The 27,795-nt window shown below is 35.9% G+C and overlaps 1 protein-coding gene and 1 long non-coding RNA gene across 4 annotated transcripts; one reads left to right on the forward strand and one right to left on the reverse strand.

The window, feature by feature from the left end:
* Positions 1-299: 299 nt before the first annotated feature.
* On the reverse strand, positions 300-6,128 carry LOC121988767. 3 transcript variants are annotated; one of them, XM_042542396.1, is made up of 4 exons: positions 5,882-6,128; positions 3,783-5,507; positions 2,614-2,679; positions 300-1,635 (listed from the first exon to the last, which is right to left on the reverse strand). In XM_042542396.1, exons 2-3 carry the CDS (start codon positions 5,272-5,274, stop codon positions 2,648-2,650), a joined length of 1,524 nt encoding a protein of 507 aa, XP_042398330.1. In that variant the 5' UTR covers positions 5,275-5,507; positions 5,882-6,128; the 3' UTR covers positions 300-1,635; positions 2,614-2,647. The 3 variants fall into 3 exon arrangements, with proteins under 3 accessions (XP_042398330.1, XP_042398319.1, XP_042398311.1); XM_042542385.1 differs by lacking the exon at positions 300-1,635 and having other exon boundaries at positions 2,565-2,679; positions 5,882-6,127; XM_042542377.1 differs by lacking the exons at positions 300-1,635; positions 2,614-2,679 and having other exon boundaries at positions 3,517-5,507; positions 5,882-6,127.
* Positions 6,129-7,925: 1,797 nt separating this feature from the next.
* On the forward strand, positions 7,926-9,344 carry LOC122017376. The gene is made up of 3 exons (XR_006121331.1): positions 7,926-8,520; positions 8,895-9,045; positions 9,135-9,344. It is a non-coding gene; the product is annotated as an uncharacterized LOC122017376 (long non-coding RNA).
* The last annotated feature ends 18,451 nt before the right edge of the window (positions 9,345-27,795 follow it).

Here is a 27,795-nt window from a genome sequence, read left to right on the forward strand (position 1 = left end):
AACCCAGCCTCTAAGAAACAGAAGACCTTGTTAGTAAAGCATGTGCAGTTTTAGTCCATCAAGCTGCTCGGAATAGGTTTTTTAGGACTCCCAACAACAAAACATGGAATCACAATAGGGATCACTAAACTCCAAAGAACACATCACACGGTTTGTTTTAAAAATATGAACAATTTTGATCCATCAAACTACTTAAGGGGGAATACTTAATGGCCTTTCAAGACACAGATGATAAGATCACACTAGCACTCCCCGAGCACTAAAAAACACAATTCGGAGCTAGTTGGAAATATAAGCAATTTTTATCTATCAATTTATTTTGGAAGGACAAAATAACTAATGGTCTTTCATGAATCCAACAAAAATAAGACTATAATAGGACACTTCAACCTCCAAGGAAGAATAAGACGACAGTAGGATTCTCCAACCTCCAAAGAACACATCTCAGGTCTTTTTAGGCAATGTGATCAATTCAGTCCATCAAGCACTTTGGAAAAGGATAATAGCCTTCCATGAGTCCAGTTACAAAAATGTGTACATAACAGACCTTCGCAGATTCTTAGGAACACGTCTCATATCATATAAGAACTCATCCAGTGCGTCTTGTTTGCTCCACATATGCAGTTTATGATCATCAAACAGTACAAAACTATTTAATAACCTTCCACTACTATTATTTCCCATTGAAGACCTCTAAAATATTCATGAATTATGCAGTAGAATATGAACTGCATAGTTGTTGTCAGTTGAGATGATTTGTAAAAATCTGATACTAAATGCCAATATAATTAATTTTAATAGATTTTGTTGATAGAAACATAATATGAACCCACGTAGACCTTTGCATGTTGCAAAGGTGGTGTTATCATTGGTTTTAAAAAAAGTTTCACATAGACCACTTGTGTGGTAGCATAATTTTTTTTTGTAATGAGAAACCACATTTCATTTACTTGTGAACGCATAAAGTTAATGCAGCTAAACTGTCTCTAGATGTTAAAATACAAGCCATGTCCAAGTTAATATTGATTTGATTGAACTAGTCTTCCCTAATGTATTGCTTAGAGCATGCTATTTTTCAGGTATAAAGATTGCAGCAATTGGTTAATATGCATTATTACATATTATGTGTTTTGTAGTATTTTGTTAATTATTATATAAAAGTTATGTTCATAGTTTAATGATGATGACAACATTGATTCTTTGTGTGTTATATGTATCCCTTAGATTCTTATGCAATGATAATATGAAAGTGTAGTGTTCCTAGAATGATTAAGATAATTAACAGATGATAGGCGTAAACTTTATTTATATCGATTGCATAGATTGGTTAGTTTAGTATATTCCATGATGGACGTTGACTTGGTATTTCGGCACATATGATGTCATACATAATTTCAATATTTTAGTTTTCAAAAAAAAAAACATGGATCACAAATGCATCCACTTAGCAAGATCTAATGTACAACCTACATGTAGTAGTTTCAGTCTTAGGGTTTAGGGCTTAGGGAATAGAACAATTTTCATTTCATACCGTACCATACTCACATCTAACACACTTCAACATGCTTTAAAGCAGATTGAGATCATTTTAAAAGAGTTTTAATGCTATAATTGCATTCCACTTAACTTGTTTACCTGCAAATAAAAAGTCAATTGAATTAAACTTTAGGTCTAGACATTTTAAAATTAACTATTCTATCATCTACTTTATTAAAATAAACAAATTTATCAAACCGTTAAAATTCTATTAAACATTCATTATTTGCTAACATGGCATACCGTTTCATCCACTTCACATGTCAAATCACCTCTCCATTAATATTATATGTGTATATAATAATATCTCTAAATCTCTAGCTCAACCAGGAAAGGAAGGATTTAGGTTTTAATTTTATATATATATATATATATATATATATATATATATTAAGCATCTGACGGATGATTAGTAGTTCAGAAAAAAGACAAAGTTATATAGAGGCAATTTCACAATAATAATATTGCATGTGTAGATTGATTCCTCCACAGTGTCAGTAGTTATAGTAGATAAGATATTTGTCCTTTGGAAGTAAGAAGTGCCTCATTGCCAGGGAACGTCTGGCAGTAATTGATTTCAAGTGCGGGAAACTCTTGCCTATGTTTATAGAGGAATTACAATAGTGCAGAACTGCCATGCAGAGGAAAGCATGAGAAAAAGGAGAAACTTTTGGAGCAACCTGATGTTTAGAGGATTGATTGTAATCCAATTTGATGAGGCCACAAGGTCGGGCCATTGGCATAAGTCAGTTTGTAAACAACTTCAATCTTAATTCCTGAGGTGGTCAATTCAATCCCAGTATATTGTCCAAGTGCCTGGTGTGTAGACGTGCAAAGTGGGTGCTTGCCATTAGGAGGTATGCGCATCAAGAAAACCTTAACATGCAGTAACAGAAGTGCTAGTTAAATCCGTTGTTTATGTGACAAATAGTTCCGCTAAACCTAATTTCTCAGCATTTAACACAATACAAAACAGTCACATTCTAAAACAATGATGATGACAATGTGCAAAAAATACATAAAAGACATGAGAAATATAAAGATTAGGAAACTCAAGAAGATAGCACAACAGTATACCTAAGCAGACAACTGTATTATCATTAGGTCATATTCAATCAGGGTGACCATGAACTCCAAGCTGACCTGCAAATTTGGCAAACCAAAACAATAACTATAAATCTAGAATTCCATAGAAATAAACATTTTACTATAATGGAAATGACACCGTATGTTACTACATGAAGTATCAGTTTCATGGTGCAGGTAATTAAAAAAAAAAAAAAAAGGGTAGCCCGGTGCACGAAGCTCCCGCCATGCGGGGTCCCGGGGAAGGATCCATTGTACGCAGCCTTACCTTGCTTTTTGCAAGAGGCTGTTTCCAGGATTCGAACCCATGACCTTTTGGTCACATGGCAACAACTTTACCGTTGCGCCAAGCTCCCCTTCATGGTGCAGGTAATACTGCAAAAAAAAATGGCAACCCAAAATAGAATGACAACAGTCAGTAGATAACATGAGAATGTGCACTACAAAGCCATTCAATTCAATAATATCAGTAGGTCTATTGCCAAAACCAAATAGGCCTGCCTCACATGTCTCTACCATATGTACGGTCCAGAAGGAGCTTGTTGCAAGTGCAGATGCTGCTCAGCACAAATAAAATAACCAAATTTAAACCAAGCAACAAAGAAGCAACACAAAACTATTAATTTTATCTTGGTATTCAAGAATTTCACAATAATTCATAAACAAACATCTTGTTTATCTGGTAGCTACTAACATGATCAGAACTGATAAAGGATGATAATTTAATAAAAAAACACGAAAATCATTAGTGCCAGAATAGCACACATTTTAATAGCTAGAGTGCATAAAATTTCAGAAAGAAAACCAACACGCTTCCACACCCCAGAGATTCCCTTTGTTAACTATTTTATTTAGACCAAAATAGAAACTCCAAGACAGGAAAATGGAATAGCATAAAGAAAGAATATTTAAATTTATGTCCAGTTCATAACTACATATTTGAATCTCAATCTTAGTTTTTAAGTTTTAGTGAGTTTCCACTACTAGACAACTTGAATGAAGAAGCAACAATAAGCACATTATACACCTAACAAGCAAAAAACAAGAAAATTTTCACTACAGAAATTATCAAATAAAGGAAATCTGCCACAATCAAACACCTATTCCTACTATTCAAGTTAAAATAATATCACTAGGCCCAAGGTGAGGGGGGCGCATACAAACATGGACTTCATGTTCTTCAGGTCCAACTGGGTGCTTTGGAACCATAATCTCAAGCAAAGCACTAGCCTCGTCGTAGTATGCTTCCAGCTTCGCATCTTCAGGAATACGTGTTGGCAATGTTATTTCCCTTACAAATTCCCCAGGAGGGCAATGCTCCAGGGAAGGGTCAGACAGTTTGAAAGTCCTGTCGAGCCTTTTTATATATGGCATTCTGGCTGTACTGACACAGATTATCTTCAATATACCATGCATGAGATTGTTCCTCCAAGAAAGCTTCACACTTTGTTGATCAGCAAATGACAAACTCACCATTATCAAATATCCCTCGTCATCTTCATATATTGTCTTTGCAGCAGTTACAGGGCCATGAGCAAGCCTCATCACACCAGTAAATTCATTCAACCACGAAGGCTCAATCAGGTGCATATCCATATCCTGACCCTTCTCAGTATGTGAGTTTGTAGGAAAACACACATCCTCCTCCATTACACGGGGGAATATATCTGTCCTGCGCTTACGACAAACAGGTGAAAGGTCTACAACATCACAATTAGAATGATTGATCTGGGAAGACAAATTCAAATTTGATCCATTCAGCAACTTCTTAGGATGGGGAAGCAAAGAGATCTTTGACAGAGGAAGAGGTTTCTCAGGCTTGAATTCATTGGTCTGCAAATTCCTCCATTCCTCAAAATCACTGGCCTCAGGTGGGATTGAGAAATTAAATTCTTTGCCTGTGAGTTCCATCCACTTCTTTCTGTCCACTTCACAAATAGCCATCAAATTGGGTGAAGAAACAACCTCAATTCCATGGACACATTGAGGGTTTGACAGTCCCCGATAATGCTTGCGCTGCATCCTATGCGATCGAACAAAGCCCCTATCAACACCAAATGGGAACTGAGGTTCACCGAGACGGGAATGCCCATTCATATAGCTCCGTAGTTGCATCTTCCCAAGTGCATTCTCTGGCCTCTCTTTGAATGCCCACATATACATGTTCTCCATGTCATGCTGCACCAGGAATACATCATGACGAACATCAGATTTATCAAAGCCATTTACCCCCTTGGCATCCCAAGTGACCTTGCTCTTGGATTTCTCCAAAAACACAGGCTTGAAATAGAAGCTAAAGAAAAACCAAGCACCCCAGATATTGTCCCCTCGCTTGGTGCACTTGCGGGCACTAGTGACCTTGGGAATGTGGATAGTTGTTTCCGTATCAAAAATCTGCGACCCAAGGCCAACATCAAAGATGTCACTAGAGTCTGAGTTCCAAGATTGCTGAATAGGAGATCGCTCTGCAGAAAGGGGAAGATTAATGTCGGGAGCACCAGAAAGTACATTCTGATGGCGTTGGATCGAGAGCTCACAATCAGAATCATCATGGGACAAAGAGGACAACAGACCACCAGACGGCTCCATCGACAAGAGAGTGGAGGGGTGATGATTCTCAATGGATAGAGCGGTAAGAAGATCTTCTCCCATCTCTTCTTTTTCCCTTTTTCTTTTCTTTCTTTTTATTTATTAAGTTCTACAATCACCTCCTCCTCCTCCTCCTCCTCCTCTTCCTGTTACCCGATGGGTGGGTTTCCAGTTCCTCCGCAGTCAATGAATGCATCCCACAGAAGACATCTACAGATCCATTCCATATATTACGCCACCAACACACCAATGCCACCGAGATAATGCAAAGAACCAAAACCCCAGTAAAACATCACCTGCATAAGGCAAAGACACATTTTTCAAACAAAAATGTTTGAAAAGCTCAAAGGCTAACTATGAAAAACCGAGTATGTATATATATAAAAAAAGAGTTTTGGAAATCAAATTCAGATCTACAACAATCGGTTTCCTTCGCATCCAGCCAAACATAAGCCGTATAAATTAAATCAACCTCTCTCCAAACTAGAAAGCGCCAGAAACACGAGCAGATGCAACAGTATATCCAAAAAGATGACGACCGCACGACATCCATAAGAGAGAAAACAACCCACAAAAGTTATGAGATTAAGCAACAATTTTATTGTCCCAGGACAAGAAAAGAAAGAAAAGGGAAGAAAATTTTTTTTATCAGGCATCGTTCCAAGATCACCTTCTGGGTCGAAAACAAGATTGCTAGGGTTCCAATTCGAAGAAGATGAAGCCCCTCGTAAGCCTCAAGTCCACCATTGCTCTCGATTTCGGCCTTCCGTTGGAGAACGTCAACCGATTCGGAAAGCTAGAAAAGAGGGCAACGATCCCAAGGGCGGCGTCCGGAGGCGGATCGAGACGTGAGGTGACCCGCCCTTCTTATTAACAACTGTTCCTGAGATCATCCCTCCACCGGATGAGCCTTTCGACCCCAAGTCGGCAAATTTTGAAGGGAGAAAAACGAAATACGAGGGGTTTTCTGTGAAAAAAAAGGAAGGAGGAACGCGTTTTTTTTAATTCCGTATGCTTAAGGAATTGTGAAACAGGTCTATTTTAGGTTTCTTCAGATTAATTAATTGCTAAAAATATGGATAGCTATAATATTTAACTATTTCTCAACTTAGAAAATTTTAAATTGCCCCAAAATTAAAAGTCGTCCTTAATTTTCTATTTTTCATTTTTTTAGATTTTTATTTAATTTTTTTTATATTTTCCAATATTTTTTTTATCATTTGCGAAATCCGGCCGAAGCGGATATGGGCCAGAATTAACGGAGCTTAGGCCCATGCCAAATAACATATGCTCACGTCATCGGTTACGTCGGACATAGCGCATCAGGTAAATGGATCGATCGTACGTTTGTATTCGTTTGAGCGTGTTACGCTGACAAACATGCATGTATAGATTAGTACCGTATCCGACCTGCTACAGCGGATCACAGACAGTGCCATGTTCATTGATGGTCGAAAAGATATGGCCACTAGGTCAACTTTTGACCAAATAGAGACATTAAATTCAATGTCAGACGATTAACAAGAGACGACCTTGACCGTCTCCCTTACATTAAGAAAGCACACAGCACGACTCTATATACATAGCCATGCGGGCACCTCTGCCAATATCCAAACACAAACCTCAAATCCCATTCATAAGCTTTGCAATACGTTACTATTGCACCAGAATTCATAAATTAATGGAAGCTACCTCAGTTCCCTCGTATTAAGTCAAGTCGAGTCGAGTCAAACTCTTTAATATATGAATTTAATTTGTTTATAATTGAGCCGAATTTGAGTTTTATTTAACGAATATATTCATAGCTCAGGAATTTATTCGAACTTTTATCGAGTTTAAACGAGTTTAATAAATATAAATTATAAATTTAAATATTCATTAAAAACTAAATTATATATTTAGAGAAAATTATAATATTCTTATTAAAATTTATAATTTTATTCTAATAAATAAATTTAATATATTTGTCTATATGTTACGTAAGTGTAAAATTTATAAATTCAATATTAAAATTATTATTTTTTTATTTAAAAGTTGATTCATGAGCTTAATGAACATGTTTACGAGTCAACGAACCAAATATTGTGAAGTTTGAGCTTGCTTTGTTTATCTTAACGAGTCTCATTAAATGAGCTCAACTGAACTTTTATCGAATCGAGTTTCGAATAGCTCATGAGCAGTTTGGTTCATTTACACCCCTACTTCGTACTTCTTCCTCCTCTCCTTGATGTTCTTCGTTGCTGGTGACTCCAATGGCTACATGCACCTGCACTTCTACAACCACGAGAGGATTCTTAGGTCCGGCCTTGATGTCATTGTCATCTATGCCATCGAGCGTCGGGGCTCCACCTCTGACACCAGCTTCAGCAACGTCATCGTCTATGACAACCTCCTCTGAGCTGGGGACTGGGGTCGAGACCGATTCACTCATCATCGACCAGAACTCGGGCATGGGAGTGGGCTGGAGCTTGGTCGAGAACTCCAGTCTCACCAACTTCTAGCTAGTGTTCACCGCCAACAAGTATGACGGTAGCTCCCTCGCTCTACGTGGTTGTTCCTGTATGTGTATATATATATATATATACATAGAATTGTTATGCTACGGACCTTTGGCTGTTGAACGTTGTGGACTGCCTTCGTGGAAAATCCGCGTCAAATTTTTTTTTATTAAATACAACTTTTTCTCAATCCGCATCATTCTCCCTCGCGTCATTCTCCTCACTGAAAGCCTCTCGCCATGCCCTCCCTCCCCGCAATGGTCTCCCTCGCAGCACCGAGCCTCCCTCCCTTGCCGCGACGATCTCCCTCGCCGCTCTCGTGTGCCCCTCCGTTACCGCGACGGTCTCCCACACAACCCCCGTGCGCCCTCCGTTGCCGCGACCAAGCTAGGTTTTCTCATTATGTTATTTGTCTTGTCCTACTTGCTCTCTCTACTCGCTGCGCCCTCCCTCGCCATGACGGTCTCTCTCGCCGCACTGAGCCTCTTCTCTTGCCGCGACGAAGTTAGGTTTTCCCGTTACGCCCTCCCTCGCCGCGACGAAACTAGGTTTTCTCATTCTGTTATTTGCCTTGTCCAACTTGCTCTCTCTATAGATTTCAAATGTCATGAATTTCAGAGATGGAATTTTGTAACTTCATTTTTTTGTATAGATAGGAGCAACAGAGTGAGAAATTGCCAATGGAGATCTCTCTGTTTGACTTTTTTTTTCCCAAAACTTTGTTAGTGAGTTGCAGGATGTGAGAGTTGCTGAAGACAATGTCGCGTCTAATGCTGCATCAGTTATTCTTTTAGGCTACAGACTTTCACAGGTATAAGATCTTCCAATCTTATTCAGTAATCATCCATTTGGAAAAACGTTTGAGCCCTAAACTCATGATTTATTTCTAAATGACAGATCAGATAACACAAAAGAACATTACTTGATTCACTCTTGTTATGGTCTGATCCACTACATATTCCAATAAGCAAACAATAGCTTTCCTTTATCCTTGAATAGACCACATATATAATGATCCAGATGATTGAGGATTACCTTAGAGGTTTTGACAGCTAGTGTAAAATGTATAAATAAAAAAAAATTGGGAGTAACATGACTAGATAAGATGAGTTATCATGATTTGTTAACTTTCTATTTGTGGCTGTAAATCCATCCTACTTATATAACTCTGATGATATTTTACAGATAGTTGATGCTGTATCACTAGCCAAAGCGACAATGGCAAGAGTTCACCAAAACTTGGCATCGGCAGTGGCATACAATGTAGTCACCATCCCCATTGCTGTAGGCGTTTTGCTCCCAAAATATGATTTTGTCATGACACCATCTCTTTCTGGTAAGTCATGTTCATAGATTAAATAGTACTCCAGGATCTATCAAAATCATAAGCGATGTCAATTTTCTTTTTAAAAACAATTTTACAAGGGGATTGATGGCATCGAGCTCAATTTGCGTCGTTAGCAACTCATTGCTGCTGCAGCTTCATGGATCATCCTCTAAGAAAGATAATTGCTAAAGAGGAAATGTCAGAAAATATTCTTCTCAGTGAACATAATAGTTGTAACATATTTTTGTTTGGGTCCAATCATAGAGGATATCTAATGGAGTTGCTGAGTACATCGATTGTGGGTGATTGATTGGTGGGGTTGTGCAAGAATGAACTTATAACTACAAAGTATCTGTTATAATTCATTTATGTAATAAATTGACTTTCATTTATGTAATTTTCTATCAAATAAATTATGTTCCTCTGACTGAAGTAAATTTATTTGTTTCTGTTATCAAGCAAACAAAGAAATTCATTAAAAACATAACACATTATACAGAATACAGACACTTGAAAGAAGCCTTTACAATTTACCACAACCATTAACAAATTCATTCGATATGTACAGTGCTTATAAAACATAAAGTTGCTTTGTAAATTTCATTTTGTGAATACAACATAGCATTCATCCAGAGTATTGTCACGATGGAACCAGCAGCTAGAGCAACATTGACATAACGCAACACATGCCAAACTTGCAGGAAGGATAGATCGATGCTCTATAAAAAAATACAGCTTTACCGACGGACTTACGGATGGATAAAATATTCCGTCGGTAGTAATCCGAAATCACTAACGAAATAGTATCTTCCGTCGGTAATATCTAAATTACCGACGGAAACTTTAATTCCGTCGGTAATTTTTAGACATTACCGACGGAATATTTAATTCCGTCGGTAATGTGTAATTTTTTTTTTAAAAAAAATCTACACCGACGGAAAAATACTTTCCGTCAGTAATTTATTTTTTTTTTAAAAAAAAATAGCTTTACCGACAGAATCTAGATTCCGTCGGTAAAGTCGGCTAAAATAAACCCTAGCCCCTTTCCTTTCTTTCCACGTGCGCGCGACAACTCCTTCCTCCTCCCCGATCTCGCTGGTAAGACCTCTCCCCTCGTTTGTCTCTTCCTCTCTCTGTGGCCGCCAGCGCCCTGCTGGCCGCTGTGACGGCCACCAACGGCCTCCTGGCTGCTGTGCCAGACATTACTGTGTCGGGCGCTGCTATACCGGACACTGTTGTGCCGAACGCTAGCCCTAGCTGTGTCGGATGCCGCCAGCAGCTTGTTGACGGGTGTGTCGGATGCTGTTGTGCTGGTCTGTGCCGGTCGTGTTTCTATTTGTTAATTTTTTGATAAATTTTGTGCTAAATTATTTTTATTTTGTAAACAGATAGCATTTGCTGCTCTTCTCCGGTAGACCTTCACATCTTCAGGTATAATTTAGTTTATTGTATTTTATATTATTTAGCATTGTTTAATTTAGATATATGTTATGTTCATATATTAATCTGTAACATAATATCGTTCTTTTGTTTGTTTTGTGTTTGTACGTTAATCTAAGCTAATTTCTAATTCTCAATTTATTAGTTTTAGGTGAAAATGTCTATGAACAAAGCTTGGATGTACAATCGATTAGAAAATGGATTTATTAGAGATGATTTTATTGCTGAAGTTGAAGAATTTGTAACTTTGCTAAAAGTCATCCAGAATGTATGAATGATGCAGAATTAAAGTGTCCGTGCAATCATAAAAAATGTCAAAATAGAGCTTTCCGTGATGAAGATACTGTAAAAATGCATATATGTAGGAATGATTTTGTGCCAAATTACTACAATTGGTACTGTCACGGAGAACTTTATTTGTATGAACCAATTGGGCCTTCCAGTGGTTCATTATTTGGCACAACTTTTACTGCGCATGACTCATCAACTTATGATATTGGAATGCAATCAATGGTTCACGATGAAATGAATGTCGTAGTTGATTATTCCAATATAAATGAAAGACCTGCACCTGAATATCAGCAACTATATGAAATGTTAAAGGCTAGTGAAAGAGAAGTGTGAGAAGACATTCCCTCAGGTCACTCGCAATTATCAGCTACTACAAGGTTATTGAATATGAAAGCAGAACATCATTTTTCTGAAAGATGTTATGATGATATATGTCAATTGATGTCAAAGTTACTTCTTGCTGACAACATAATGACAGATAATTTTTACAATACCAAGAAATTGGTTAGAGGTTTAGGTTTGCCTGTAGAGAAGATTGATTGTTGTGTAAATAACTGCATGATATTTTAGCATGAAGATAACGAACTGAGTGAATGCAAAATCTGTACTCACCCTCGTTATAAGAATGGTACTCGCATACCAGGGAAGAAGAAGAAAAATATTGCTTGGAAAGTGATGTATTATTTTCCTTTAACTGCTAGACTACAATGTTTGTATGCATCTGTCGTTACAGCTTGTCACATGACGTGGTATCATGAACATGAGCATGAAGGAGGTATTATGTGTCATCCTTGTGATTCCTCTGCATGGAAACATCTTGATACTGTATTTCCCTTATTTGCAATGAAACCACGTAATGTGAGATTGAGACTTTCCGCTGATGAATTTCAACCATTTGGTCAATCGGGACAACAATATTCATCCTGACAAGTTATATTAACACCATACAATTTATCATCTTGGATGTGCATGAAAGATGAATATATGTTTCTTACTGTGCTTATTCCTGGTCCAACCAATACCAAAGAGAAGATAGATGTTTTCTTGCAACATCTAATTGCAGAATTAAATGATATATGTAATGTAGGGTCAGTGACTTATGATGTTGCAAGTAAAACTAATTTTAGATTGCATGCTGCATTATTATGGATGATCAGTGATTTTTCAGCATATCCAATGTTGTCAGGATGGAGCATGGTGGGAAAATTAGCTTGTCCACACTGCATGACAGATTCTAATGCCTTTTTATTACCTTGTAGTCGGAAAGTATCCTGGTTGATAATCACCGAAAATTTTTACCTATTGATCACCCTTTCAGGCGGAATAAGAAAAATTTCCTAAAAAATGTTGTAGTCAGAAAACCTCCTCCAGCATTCCATACATCAGGTGAAGAAATCATTGAACAAATAGATAGTTATGGATTTCTACCAGTATCTTAATCTGGTTCTGATGAGATAAATAGATACATTGTTAGGATGTGCCAGTGTGGTTGGAAAAAAAGGAGTATTTTTTGGGAGTTCTCCTATTGGAAGTATCTACTCATTCGACATAATTTAGATGTCATGCATGTTGAGAAAAATTTCTTTGATAATATCTTTAACACTGTGATGAATGTGCCTGGAAAAACTAAGGACACTGCAAAATCTCGTGAAGAATTAAAAGAATTATTAAATAGACCAGAGTTGCATCAAAATGAAACAACTAATAAATTTCTAAAGACTCGTTATACATTAGACAAAGACGGGAAGCAGACTTTATGTAGTTGGTTGAAGAAAGTAAAATTCCCAGATGGGTATGCCTCAAATATGGCTCATTGTGTGGATATGAATAGGTTAAAGATGTTTGGAATGAAGAGTCATAACTGTCATGTATTCATGCAAAAACTTATTCCAGTAGCTTACCATGATTTACTTCCGTATAATGTTTGGCAAGCTCTCACAGAATTAAGTCTATTTTTTAGAGATTTGACAGCGAGGTGTATTACGATGAACGATATGCTTCGGCTAGAAATAGACATTCCTCTTATATTATGTAAGTTAGAGCGCATATTTCCACCTAGTTTTTTTGATTCAATGGAACATCTGCCGGTACATTTGTCATATGAGACACAAATAGCTAGTCCTGTGCAATATAGATAGATGTATCCATTCGAACGGTTTTTGAGAAAAATTAAAGAATAATGTTCGTAACAAAGCAAGAGTTGAGGGCTCAATATGTAATGCTTATCTGGTTGAAGAAGCATCTTCTTTCCGCTCCTATTATTTTGCTGATAATGTCAAAACCAGACATCACAAGGTTCCTAGAAATTATGATGATGCTCAAGCAATAGACCATTCGGTGCTTTCTATTTTTAAGTTTCCTGGAAACCAATGGGTGCATCTATTTCTAGATTCTTAACTTCAGAAGAATACCATGCTGCAAGAACATACATACTCTTAAATTGTAAAGAGGTCAAACCATACATAAAGTAAGTTGACTTCTCTAATTAAAAAATTATCCCCCGTTCAATTTGTTGCTTGATATCTCATTTACCTTAAAATTACCTTCTTTTCCAGCTTATATGAACAACAACTATATCTACAAAATCCATCAATGGATGCAGATGGCGTAGTTGAAAAGTTAGAGGTTGAATTTGCATTATGGATTGAAATATATGTAAATTAAAGATTTTATCAAATATTTAAGTTTATGTGTGTTAAGTAGTGTTCTAATGTCTACTAATTGTGTAGGTTAAAGACCATAGAATATCAAATGTGACAAATGATAGGATCATGAATCTTGCATTAGGACTCCTTCGTAAAATAAAGGTCTACTCTGGTTTCTATGTTAATGGCCTCAAATTCCACGTGCCACTACGAGATTCACGGAGATTAACCTATAATTTTGGTGTTTACGTCAAAGGATCTATGGACAACAATAACACTCAGTATGATTACTATGGTAGACTTGAGGAAATCATAGAAGTTGAATATCCTGCATTACCTATTAAGAGGTGTGTGCTATTTAAATATTCATGGTATGATCCTACCCCAAGAATAGGTACCAGAATACATCCAAAGTATAATTTAGTTGAGGTTAATGCAAATAAAAGGTTCAACAAGTTTGAACCTTTTATTTTCGAGGTACAAGCAACACAGGTTTTCTATCTTGAATACCCTACAGAGAGAAGAAGACCCAGTGAATAGTTTTCTGTTTGTCGAATGAAGCCTCGCTCGATTATAGAAATGCCGAATACCACTCAGGCTATTGATGCATTTCAGAATAACGAAGTGGAGAGACATTCAATTGATACACAACTTGAATCAGCATCTCAATTACTTGTTGATGTTAATGTCACTTATGAGGAGATAGATGATGGAGAGATGTCCAACAGTGAAGATGAATTTGTACTAACAAAGTCTAGCGATGAAGACTTGGAACCTATTAATGTTGATTAATTAGTTGCTAATGTGATGTCTGAACTATTATTTTCTATATAATTTTGTATTGTGTTGCTAATGTTAATGTTCTGCATGTGTGTATATATATTTTTGTATTCTGATGTTAATGTTAATGTTATGCATGTTTGTAGATATATTATGTAGATATATTATTACTAGTACATGCATGCTATGTTATTGTGCAGATATATTATTATGGCTGAGCAGCAGACAATAGCACCCTGTGGCTACAAGGTTATTAGAGTTGTCGGAGATACGTATGCATTTTTGTTATTAGTAAAACAAGTTTATTGGTTTCTTCAATACTTTTCATATCTATTTTTTTCCTTGCAGATTTATTCCTGATGGCCACCGGGTAGCCTCTTATATTACTAGTAAATTTAAAGAACGAGTAGGTACTTCTGGTACTACATGGAGGCATGTAGACCAGGAGATGAAGACATTTTATTACAATGAATTCGTAGTAAGTAAAATTAATATATTTGGTATTTAATAATATATTAATCCTTTCGTATACTAAAATCTATACTTATAATTGCAGAAAAGATATACATGGGAAGATAGCCAAGAAGAACAGTTTAAAGCTACATGGAATAGTTATTGTGCTAAACTTTACAGAGACCTCATGTATTATATCAGGAAAAAGGGCACTAGGCTAGCGTATGTTTCAAAGATGACATGGAGTGCATGGACGACCACCTGGACTGCAGAAAGATGGCGAGAAAATGCTGAAAATGCTCAATCTAATAGAAATACAGAGCCAGGTGGCCCGAGCACCGGAATCACCCGGCATACATCAGGATCGAAATCTATTGTTGAGTATGCAATGGATTTGGTAATTTAATTTAAAGCTATAATTTCTAACAATTTTTTATTTTATTATCACATTAGTATGTATAATTATATCCCAAAATATTTGTGTATGCAGGAGCATGGTCTTGCTTGGCAACCCACATGCATGGAGGTATTTTTGAAGACCTATAAGAAGAAAGATGGGTCATTTAACGATTCTCGATCTCGGGCCCTACACGTAAGATTATTAACTTTATTATATTTGTTCATGCATTTTTATTTTGATTAACTTTAATAATTGTTATTAAATTAAATATTGATCAATATTATAATTTTGAACATAGGAGCAAATGACAGAAAGAGTGGCTCAGGTCTCTCAGCCACCATCAGAGGGAGAGGAGTCACAATCTCTATCCACCGACGCGTTAAATGAGATATATTATGATGTTGTTGGTGGAAGGACAAAAAACTCCACCCTCTATTGTTGGTCCCTTTGGAGGCCGGCAAGAGGGGAGGGGTGAATTGCCCTACAAAAATAAAACTGACCTTTCTCGGATATTCAACTAATTAACAGACACTTGTAATAATAAAAAGAAGAGACTAAATTAAAAGATCAGACACAAGAGGGTTTACTTGGTTTACAATCAAAGGATTGCTAATCCAAGGCAAAGATGACGCACTATCTGATTCTCCTCAGGGTGGAGTAGCCTCTTACAGCGTTGACAATACACAAGAATAGAAAGCACAGAAGGAAATGAATTACAAGTTCGTTGATTTAACTGTGCAGATCAGTGCTATATTTATAGCACTGGTCGGGGCGCCCCGAAGGGGTTCCGGGCGCCCTGGGGGGGGGGATAAAATTTTATCCCCCAACGATCAGATCGTGTTTGACGCGATCCTGGTCAAAATCCAGGTCCGGGCGCCCCGGAGCCCAAAGTCAACAGATGTTGACTTTTTCATCTCCGGTTCAGCTCGTCTCGGTCCGGGTCTTATTTGATCCGGCTCCGCTAGCTTGGGTGATCTCGGCCATCCGGAATAGGGCTCACCCGAACCCAAGTTCCGGCCTTCTCCTCGAGCAGCCTTCCTTCCCGGTTTCTCGTCCCTCGAACGCCACGCACGTTCTTCTCGTCCACCGGTGTATTCTTCCGCGGTCACCTCGTCCATCGGACACACCGAGCCCATCGGCTCTCTCCCAGTGCCATCCTTCTCTCTAGCCGCGTCTTCCGCTCGACTTCCTGTGTTCCTAAGCTCCTGCACACTTAGACACAAGGGTTAGACAACGCAGGACCTAACTTAGGTTGGTTGATCACATCAAAACACCTTGGGGTTCCAACAATCTCCCCCTTTTTGATGTGAGCAACCCAAGTTAAGTTAGGGTAAACATATGCAATAAAAACAACATATTTGCAATTAAGTCCAAAGATATTTCAATAAATACCTCCCCCTAGACTACTTAACATACTTCTCCCCCTTTGATCACATACAAATTGGGGTTATAAACAAGTCTAAGGTAAATTCTAAAAATAATCTTAAGTGGAAAATTTTTTTTAAGCAAAATGTCTATGTAAAGACACTGTTCAGAATTTTTCTTTCGAAGAAAAAATTTAATGTAAAAAAAATTAAGTAAAACATTTTTTTTTCTTAAATTTCTTAAAATTTAAGTTTGAAACTTATTTCAACATTTCCTTAAAAATAATTTCCATAAGTAAAAAAAATTCTAAGGCAATTTTTATAATAAAAAATTTCTAAGAAAAAATTTTAAATCAATTTTAAATATTTTCTAACACAAATTGAATAACTCTTTTAAAGCATTAAGTGAATTAAATTAATGCTTTTTTCAGTTAGCCAATTAAACTTTTCATTTCGATACTTGGCTTCCAGGTCGTGGCGAGGCACTAGACCTTCTTGGTTATTGGAGCAACAACCATTTCCTTAGACAAAGTCTTATAAAGAAACTATCTGTTTAACTTCCTTGCTGAAAAAAAAATGCTAAGTTTAATTTAAAATTCAAGTTAAACATGTCTTCGGAACCCAATAGAGGTTCCTACCTACAGGATTAACCAAGTATTTCCTAGGTACATAGACTTTTGATATATTTCTAATTTGACTTTGATGAAATCTATAATACCAATTTAAACCTCTATAATTTCTAAAAGTAGAAATATTTGAACCATTAGATTTTTTCAATATTTCTATTTCTTCTTTTAGTTTTTCATTTTCAATTTTCAATTTATCAAAATCCTCTATAAGACATGATTTTGCCAAAATTCTTTTTGTTTCTAAAATTTTATTTTCTAATTTGGTATTTTTATTTTCTAATTTATACATGGATTTAGCCATTGCCTTAATACCAAAGTAAAGTTGATCAGGGGGTAAGAGGCATACCTCACTTACCATATCAGACTTGAAGCCTGAATCTCCCCCTGCTTCGCTACTTCCATCTGAGGTCGCTCCCCCTTCATCGATGTTGGGTTCTGATGTACTTTATCCTTCGTAGCTTGTCATCAGTGCTATCCCGGCATATTCTTGAATCTCGGACTCAGATGAAGAAGTGTCGTCCCAAGTAGCTTTTAGGTTCTTGTGCTTCTTGGGAATCTTGCCTTTGTCCTTCTTTAGTTCTGGGCAATATTCTTTTAGGTGTCCTTCCTTTTGACACTGGTAGCAACGCATCCTTCTTCTATTTCTTGGATTCTTTTTATTATGCATTTCTTTGAATTTATTAGATCTAAAAAACTTTTTAAAGTTCCTTACCCTGTATGCTTCCTGATCGTCTTCTGAATCTGACTCGGGTTCATCCTTCTTGGTTGCGTTTAGTGCGATCATCTGGCTTGATTCCTTTGTTCCTGCACACCTGGTTTCATGCAATTCAAGAGTGGAGAATAGTTCTTCTAAAGTACTTACCTCTAGATCTTTCAAAATATAGTAGGCGTCGACGATTGATGTTCATACTGGAGTTCTGGGAAACGCGTTGAGTGCGTAGTGTATTGTTTCCCGATTTGTTACCGTTTCTCCGAGGTTCTCGAGACCAGTAATCAGTTCTTTTACCTTCGCATGGAGACTGACTACCTTCTCACCTTTTTCCAGACGAATGTTTATCAGCTTGTTCTAGAGGATGTCTCTTCTAGCGAGCTTCGCTTCGGACGTGCCTTCGTGGAGTTCCAGGAACTTCTCCCAGAATTCTTTAGCAGATGAATAGCTTCCAATGGTGTTGACCTCTTGGGGCGGCAACACGCTCAGTAGGTGATATTCCGCATGACTGTTCGCTACAGACTCATTCTGCTCCTTCTTTGTCCAGTGACTCTCTTCTTTTTCTTCTCCGTCTTGATTCATCGGAGCTACAAAACCATACTTCACAATAGACCGAATTTCAAAATTAGTTCTTAGGAATACCTCCATATGTCGCTTCCAGTCTGTGAAGTCCCCCTTGAATTTTGGTGGAACGATGCTTGGTCCGGCCATCTCGTTGCTCCGATCGGTGGTTAGTCCTCCTGAAGCGCCTTGCTCTGATACCACTTGTTGGTCCCTTTGGAGGCCGGCAAGAAGGGAGGAGTGAATTGCCCTAACTGACCTTTCTCGGATATTCAACTAATTAACAGACACTTGTAATAATAAAAAGAAGAGACTAAATTAAAAGATCAGACACAAGAGAGTTTACTTGGTTTGCAATCAGAGGATTGCTAATCCAAGGCAAAGATGGCGTACTATCTGATTCTCCTCTGGGCGGAGTAGCCTCCTACAGCTTTGACAGTACACAAGACTAGAAAGCACAGAAGGAAATGAATTACAAGTTCGCTGATTTAATTATGCAGATCAGTGCTATATTTATAGCACTAGTCGGGGCACCCCGAAGGGGTTCCGGGTGCCCTGGGGGGGATAAAATTTTATCTCCCAACGATCAGATCACGTTTGATGCGATCCTGGTCAAAATCCAGGTCCGGGCGCTCGGAAGGGTTCCGGGAGCCCCGGAGGGCTCCGGGCGCCCCGGAGCCCAAAGTCAACAGATGTTGACTTTTTCATCTTCGGTTCAGCTCGTCTCAGTCCGGGTCTTGTTCGCTCCGGCTCCGCTAGCTTGGGTGATCTCGGCCATCCAGAATAGGGCTCACCCGAACCCAAGTTCCGGCCTTCTCCTCGAGCAGTCTTCCTTCCCGGTTTCTCGTCCCTCGAACGCCGCGCATGTTCTTCTCATCCATCGGTGTACTCTTCCGCGGTCACCTCGTCCCTCCGACGCACTGAGCCCGTCGACTCTCTCCCCGTGCCGTCCTTCTCACTAGTCGCGTCTTCCGCTCGACTTCCTGTGTTCCTAAGCTCCTGCACACTTAGACACAAGGGTTAGACAACGCAGGACCTAACTTAGCTTGTTTGATTACATCAAAACACCTTGGGGTTCCAACATCTATGGCCTTGGCTCCCAGGCCAAAGTGGCATTTGATCATTTGAGGACTCCTAGGGGCCGTGCTAGTTCATCTTCTTCTAGTGAGGTGTAGTCATTAAGACGCGAAAATGAAGAATTGCGCACTCAACTGAAGTCAATGGATGAGAGGATGGCTTCTATGGATCAGTGGAGGGCTGCTGAGGAGAAGAGGAGGACCGACCAGGATACTCTCTTTTCCAGTATGCGAGAGATCGTGGCAAATTTCGCTCGCACCCAGACGTCAGATGGTCTTGAGTCACAAGAGACTCAAGACCCATCAGACCGTGGTGATTAACATGTTTCAAGGTTTGTTCAACTACTATTTAGATCTTTATTTATCATACAAGTTACATGCAAAATATATTTGATTGTTTTATTCTACTCTACTCATTCTAAATATTACATTATTATATATTTTAGGCGTCAGGGTGTACATATTCAGCACGATCATCATCATCATCATCATCATTTTCTTTCTATCTAGGTATTTATTTTTTTAAATGTAAAATTCATTACACATCTATGTAATATTTTGAATTATACATCGATATCAATCTCATCATAATTTATTATATTTTACTTTTTGCAGGATTTTACACTATTAGTTGTTTTTGGAGTATTTGTTATCATGGTATGGATTTATATATTTGAGCACGGAAATGCTTTGTTTATATTATGTTTATTTCTATATGTTTTTATATGTATGGAGTGTGTTGTTTCTATATGTTTTTATATGTATGGAGTGTTTGTTTCTATATCGATCTATGGATTGTGTTAGTTTGTTTATATCTATATATGGTTTGTTAGAATATGTAAACTGTGATTGTGTTAGTTTATTTATAAACTGTGATTGTATCTGTGATTGTATGATTGGTTTTATATGGATATATAATTTGTATACATGGTTGAATGGGAATACAAATAGCACCTGCCAGTTTTTTTTTTATTTTCCTGACGGAATACCGACGGAATCTGTATTTCGTCGGTATTTTCGTATCGTAAAATACTGACGGAAATACCATTTCCATCGGTATTTACCGACAGAATTGGTATTTCCGTCGGTAATCACCGACGGAATACCATTTCCGTCGGTATTTTACGATACAACATTTTTATCAGAGTCCCCCTGCTCCGACGGAAATATTACTTCCGTCGGAAAATGGGCGCCAACTATCCAGTAGGTTTACCGACGGAATTATAATTCTATCGGTAGACTACCGACGGAAAAATAACTTCCGTCGGGAAAATAAGTCCTGACGCATATTCTCGCAACAGATTGCTTTCCGTCGGAAATCGGTCGTTAAGGCCCTTTAGCGATGGATTACCTACGGAAATATCCGTCGGTAATCCTGGAAATTTAGGTAGTATATTCTTTCCAGCATTATCTGAAATCATCAAACATTATTCCAATTGCATAGTACTTGAATATTAGATATTCGAATATTTTAACACATCAAAATAAAACAAAGTTGATAAAATGTCATACCACATACAAGTTTTAAGCAAGCCACCGAATTATATTTGGACAACAAAATACCAAAAAGTGAAACGCCAGCTATTTACAAAATTTAAAAGAGCAAGTTAGAAATTATATTTGCATTACTATACTAGCTTAATAAAAGTAAGATGAAATGTACTTTCCAATTGTGCAAACAAAGGAAATAGATGAATATCGACCATTGATAATTGCAAACATCCTAGCGCATGTTGTTAGAATCTGCAACAATAAAAATAATTATTAACTTCATTTTCTCAATGAACAACTATAATTTAATAAAATGAAACTTTGATAGTACCAGTTATAGTTGCCAAATTTGTTTCATATGTGTCGTCAATGCTATTATGATGATTATCTTCAGTTGAACTGACAATTGATACATCGTCATATTTATAAAATATAATAAAATAAATTTGAGTTTGCAAGTAAAATTATAATAGAAATGTAGAATTAATCGAGACATACTGTTGTTATAAAATTGGACAGTTGTGCTTGTCATGTGACACACCTCGATGTCCACATCCACGACATATCCTAGACTTTGAGGTTGACTTCTCCTTTGATGATTTCAATATCTTCCCACATCCCTTTGTTCTTACTAGAGAAAGATCAATAATACTGAGACTCTCATCCATGGATCTCTTCCTTTGATTTCCATCATCACATGTTCTGCAAATGTTTATCTCTTGAATTTTGTTATAAATACAATCGAATTGTTCATCCAAGAAGTTTGTTCCCTCATCAGTCAAAGATACATCATCACTTAATATTGAAGCTTTATAGGATAATCTCGAGTGTCTCGACATTAAATTTTTTTTTGGATCTGGATCATCGATGAAATTTTTCTCCCCCAAAGCATATATTGCTCCAACCTTTTCATCTCTTATCCATCGTTTGAGTATATACGTATTAGGCCAATGAAACACTTGGTTGATATGAAAAAAAGCTAATATACACTTTCATGGAATGCCCTCAAACTCAAATTTCGTACAACTACACAATATGAAATCCCTCTGTTTGTCATGTATGAGCACCCTTGGTTTGGAGGAAGAACAATTTTGAAATTTCATCACATGGTAAACCACTGAATCAACTTCTGTAAATGCCTGTTGCACATAATAACCATGACTCTCGCTTAGTTCACTTTGAAACTCCAGCCATTTCTTTTTCATGTATAGCTTAATCATTTTAATTTTCATTGGGTAGTTTGCCTTAATCCTAGGATTCTCATTCATATCAATATGGTCCACAACTAACTCATTATATCTTTGGTGTCTCAGTGCCCTATTGAAACGGGTGATAAAATCCATCAATGAGTTCTTATTTAAGATATACCTCTTGAAAAATGAATGCGAGCTTTCAGATATATGACTACTTCACATTCTAGCACAAAATACATGCCTAAAATATACCGGTACCCACTTGTATCGCAATTCATACATCGACGAAAACCAATTATTTTTCTCCAAGTTAGCACACTTGATAACATCTTCCCATGACTTCTCAAAATCATCAAGTGTTGTAGAATTTGCAATGACATTCTTTATACTTTGATAATAGTTTTGAAAAGTCAAAGAGTCTAATTTATCTGGAAATTTATTCAGTATGTGCCACAAACAATATCGATGCACTATTTGAGGGAAAACTTGTGCAATGACTTTCGTCATAGCAGGATCTTGATCAGTAATGATAGCATTTGGTGGACCTTTAGACATAGCTTCTATAAACTTCTTAAGCAACCAAGCAAAAGACTCAGTTTTTTCATCACTTAAAAACCCACAACAAAAAATAATTGTCTGATAATGATGATTAACTCCTACAAATGGTGTCAAAATCAAGCCATATTTGTTGGGTTATATGTTGTATCAGATACAACTACATCACGAAATACACTGTATGCCCTCCTTGATACATGATCATTCCAAAAACACCTACTAAATTTGTTATCTGAATCAGTCTCATAATCAAAGAAAAAGATGAATTCTTCTCTTGCTCAGATGTAAATAACTCGATTAGTGTTTCAGTATCAATACCCTTTTATTTATCTCTTTAGGTTTACTTAAAGTTTTTAATATCCCTTTCTGTGCAACCTACCCCCTCAGGCCCTCCATATTCTATCTCTAATAATCGTATTTGTTGACAAGTTGATATATTGACATCTGAAAACTGTTTAGTTAATGTTTTCTTTGCTGCCAAATATTACGATGTGAGCATAGCAAATGTACCTTTGATGGAGTCGAGAGTGGATGATTATGGATTTATATGAAGTCACTGACAACCCAATTAGGTCCGGTCTGTTTCTTAACAAGTGCAATATTTGACTTACAACCCGTTCTAACTATGCCACGTGCTCTTTCCCTTATTAGTTGATCAGTTTTTTGCATGTTTAGCGTTCCGCATTAGATCAGTATGCCATTCTTTAAAATATACAATTTGTTTTCACACCACTTCATTTGTCATCTTATTTTTCTTGCTTGTGTTTATCCTTGAACTAAATCCAACTTCTCGTGTATATTTGTTATAGAACGAATATGCCTCATCTAGTGATGAGAATTCCATCCCAATTTTTGACTTTTGATTATCTACAACTTTTGGAATATATTCCTGATCATCAACTCTATTTTCTTCCATTTCTACGGAATATCACAATATATTTGAGAACAAATAAGTAGATAAATAAATAAAATCTACAACTTATTTCAATTTAAACTCAAAATTTCAAATAATTTGGCAGATACACTAAACCTTAAACTTGATTGATAGAAAAAAATATCCAAATCAGATTACCAACTATATCATGAGAGAATAAAACAATGACAACTATAAAAATTATTGGATATAATATGACAAATACATGCAACTATAGTCATTCTAATACAAATTTCAGGTATGTCAATGTAACTATGACAAATCTGTTAATGATTCTGTCGGTCTACATTACCATTTACCTATAGGAGTTGGCAAATGACTGAGATTTCCAACTTGCTTCAAAAAATTTTAAAAACAAAATAAAATTTTAGTACCTTTTTCTTTAAAAAATTAAATAAAATTTAAAGATACTTTAGTTGACTAGGATGGATAATGAATTCGTGTGAAGAACTTCAATCAGTAATTTTGAAATGACTAATATGTTTACATTAATCAAATTCCAGGAAATCATTTTGCTTAGCTAGATTTAAATGTAACAATATAGCAAATACAAGTTTGAATATCTGTTTCTCTCCATCTTCATTATAGCTAGTTACACAGTACCTTGAGGAAAATCTCAATTTAAAGCAATAAGCTTGAATATGGATGCATGCAATTATAAATTATGGTGAGTTGAGAGGAAAGCTGTAATTGTTTTTTTTTTGTATATATCAAAAGGTGTTACGATTTATGTATTCAGAGATCAAAAAGACCTATTATCACTAGGAATAACAATATACTAGGTAATATTCAACTAGATTAATAGAGCTTATCATCTCTAACATGGTGCACAAAGAGAGTTCAAAGAATTTCTCCTTTTATTAGTTTCTTGGATTAAAGTGTCTTTAACCTGTTGTAACTACTGCACTAGAAATAAGCTATTAGAAAGTTTAAATTGGTACATATCGTTGGTGAAGTAACTGATGATAGGGAGAATAGCCTGTCCTTGGGCTGAAACTTTCTGGAGTGCTTTAGGCTAAAAACACAATTACATGTGGTGTTTTTATCACAATCAGCTAGCATAATATTGTGCTTTTATAACAATATTACATACTGTAACTTGCAGATAGATACCAGAAATATTAAAAACCATTATAGAATCTATTCATATTATCCTGCAACTAATAACTTATGTTATTTATCATGATACAACAATTAAAATGACAAATGTTTAATATGACCAGTTGTTTGGGTTAATCCAAGGCGTGCTGTCCAAATAATATGCTAATAGATGTTTATCCATAAAATAAAAATGTAATTAAAAAAGGCTTGGAAAAAAGTCAAATAGAGAGATCTTCATGGGCAATTTCTCATTCTGTTACTCATATCCATCCAAAAAAAGACAAAGTTACAAAATTTCATCTATGAAATTCATGACATCTGAAATCTATAGAGAGAGCAAGTTGGACAAGACAAATAACAAAAATATATTTGTAACACCACTAGATAGATGTAAAAAACTTTCTGGATGGTAAATAAGTTGATATAGATAATCCAAATTTATATTTTTGAGATGTATGCATCAAATGAGAAGGAAATCGACAACGCATGAACTCACAAAACTTGACACGTTGAGGCGATGGCGCGACGAGGGAGACCAACTTGTCGGCAGGAACGACGGATCGGTGAGCGAGGGAAAACCTAGCTTGGTACGACAACGGAGGGACGCACGCGGAAAACCTAGTTCGTCACGGCGAGAGAGGGCACAGCGGGGGAAACCTAACTTCGTTGCAGCAAGGGAGGGAGGCTCGGTGAGGCTCTGTGCGGCGAGGGAGACCCTCATGGGGAGGGAGGCGCGGCGAGAGGCTTTCGGCGAGGAGAATGATGTGAGGGAGAATGACGTGGATTGAGAAAAAGTTGTATTTAATAAAAAAATTTGAAGCGAATTTGCACGAAGGTAGTCCGCAGCGTTCCGCAGCCAAAGGTCCGTACCATAACAATGCTATATATATATATATATATCCCTAAACCCTAAATATTATATTCTAAATTCTAAATCCTAAAAATTATTTTAAAAAATTATGCACCCTAAATATTATACCGTAAATAGTAAACCCTAAATTCTAAATCCTAAAACCTAAACCCAAAACTTAAAAAAAAAAATTAAAACAAAAAAAATTGGGCATCCTAAATACTATATACTACCGCATGGACATCTAAATTTTTTTCAATTTAATTTCTTTTAGCTTGAACACTATAACTAAATCTTTGAACCCTGTGCCTCCAATCCATTCAAGGCGCCTCAATTGTTATGAGAGTTTATTTTTTATTTTTTATTTTAGATTGGAGTTAAGCCAATTAGATTTTGCCTTTAGGTTCAAGGATTGAGTTATAGTGTTCAAGCTAAAAAAATAAAAAAAAAAAAATTAGATCCTCACAGGGTATATAGTACATAGTATTCAAGGTGCATAATTTTTTTTTTGTTTTGATTTTTTTTTAAGCTTTAGGATTAGGATTTATGATTTTAGATTTAGGGTTTAGTGTTTAAGATATAGTTCTTAGGGGTATGTATTTTTTTTAGTATGTAGGATTTATAATTTGGGATTTAGGATATAATATTTAGGGTGCATAATATTTTTAAATCCAAAATTAAAAAAAATAAAAACAAAATAAAAACGTAGATCATCTTACACATATAATTTTGCACTCTACAACGCATAGGATATATACATACATGTTCGGGTGCTTGATTTTCAAAACTGAATTGGAGTACCCAAGAGTGCTTCTGAGCATTCGAACATGTGAGGATCGCTCAAGAGTGTACATCGAAAGGATGTGTAGGCTAATTATTCCATATTCCTTGATCGAAAGGATGTGTAGGCTAATTATTCCATATTCCTTGATTTTATGTATATAACTACATTCATCTTAATATGCTAATTTGTATAAAAAAAATTATTTTGCGTGAAAAAGGATGGTGCATGATTGTTTTAAAAAATTATTAATTAATTATTTGAAAATAATAAGGGTCAAGTAGCCTTCAATAATGTTAAGAACAATATTTGTGGTGTCATCATTGATGGAGAAAATTATGAGACTATATAATAGCCAAAACAAAATAAGAATTGAAATGTAAGTATTACTAATCAAGAAGTTTGAGCATTTTCAGTTCTACACAATCTCTTAGTTTTAAATGGATAATAATGTGAAAGATGATAAAAATAAAATATCTTTATTGATATTATCATTCATATTCATAAAAGTTGGTATTTTTTTCTCATCGATATTCATGAAAAATATGAAGTAAAGTTTATGGCCTTGTAAATATGGTAGAAAAATTATATATGCATGATGATTACATTAACATGTCAAAGATATAATTGAGGTCATCTTTAATTTTAAGCTTAAAATTAATCCCCAACTTTCTCAAAGATATAGTGATTTTCGTTAATAGCTATTTTGTCTAATAAAAGGTGTTTATATTTAAAATTTTAAATTTACATGATGATATTCTGTTAGCCTTATTATTTTTTTCTTGAGTTTTTTAAAATATATTTAGTCTAATATAGTACAACTACATCTCATAGTTAAGATAAAAATAATATTTTTTTAAAACTCTTAATTCAATTTACATAATTAATTAGAAATTTTAAAAGACGTTTTTTTTAAAAACTTTTTATCTTATTTTAATAAAATTATGTTCAATAAAATGCATGTACGTAGCAAAAATTAAAAGAGTTTATTATCAAAATAATATCTCAATCTTTCTCAATATATATTTTTATTTTAAAAAAATACTATTATTTATTGCGCTGTTGTTATAGCTACGTAATTATAGCTATTACAATATAGATATTTCAAATCTCATAAACACTAATAATTGTACCATTTATAATTGCTACAATATAAACAAAGTTTATTAGTAGTGTTTCTTTGTTAACTATATGAATAATACATGGATCATAACTGTTATAATATAATAATTTATTTCTGCTTGATTAGCATTATATTGTAAAATTTACAAGATTATAGTTCCATACTTGTGCAATAGTATTAATTATGGAATTATACTATTATAATTATATATAACAATAGTAGTTATGAATCTCAATAAAGTTGAGGTAAATATCTCTTTTATGTACTAGTCACTATTCCAAAGGCTAGTAGTCGTCCGTGATTTACCTCCTCCGTGTTGAACTTGGGAGAGATTAACGGGGGCGCTGGGAACGAACGTATTCGCCTTTTTCCATAATAGTAGT

The sequence above is a fragment of the Zingiber officinale genome, chromosome 1B, assembly GCF_018446385.1.
Source record: "Zingiber officinale cultivar Zhangliang chromosome 1B, Zo_v1.1, whole genome shotgun sequence".
NCBI lineage: Eukaryota > Viridiplantae > Streptophyta > Magnoliopsida > Zingiberales > Zingiberaceae > Zingiber > Zingiber officinale.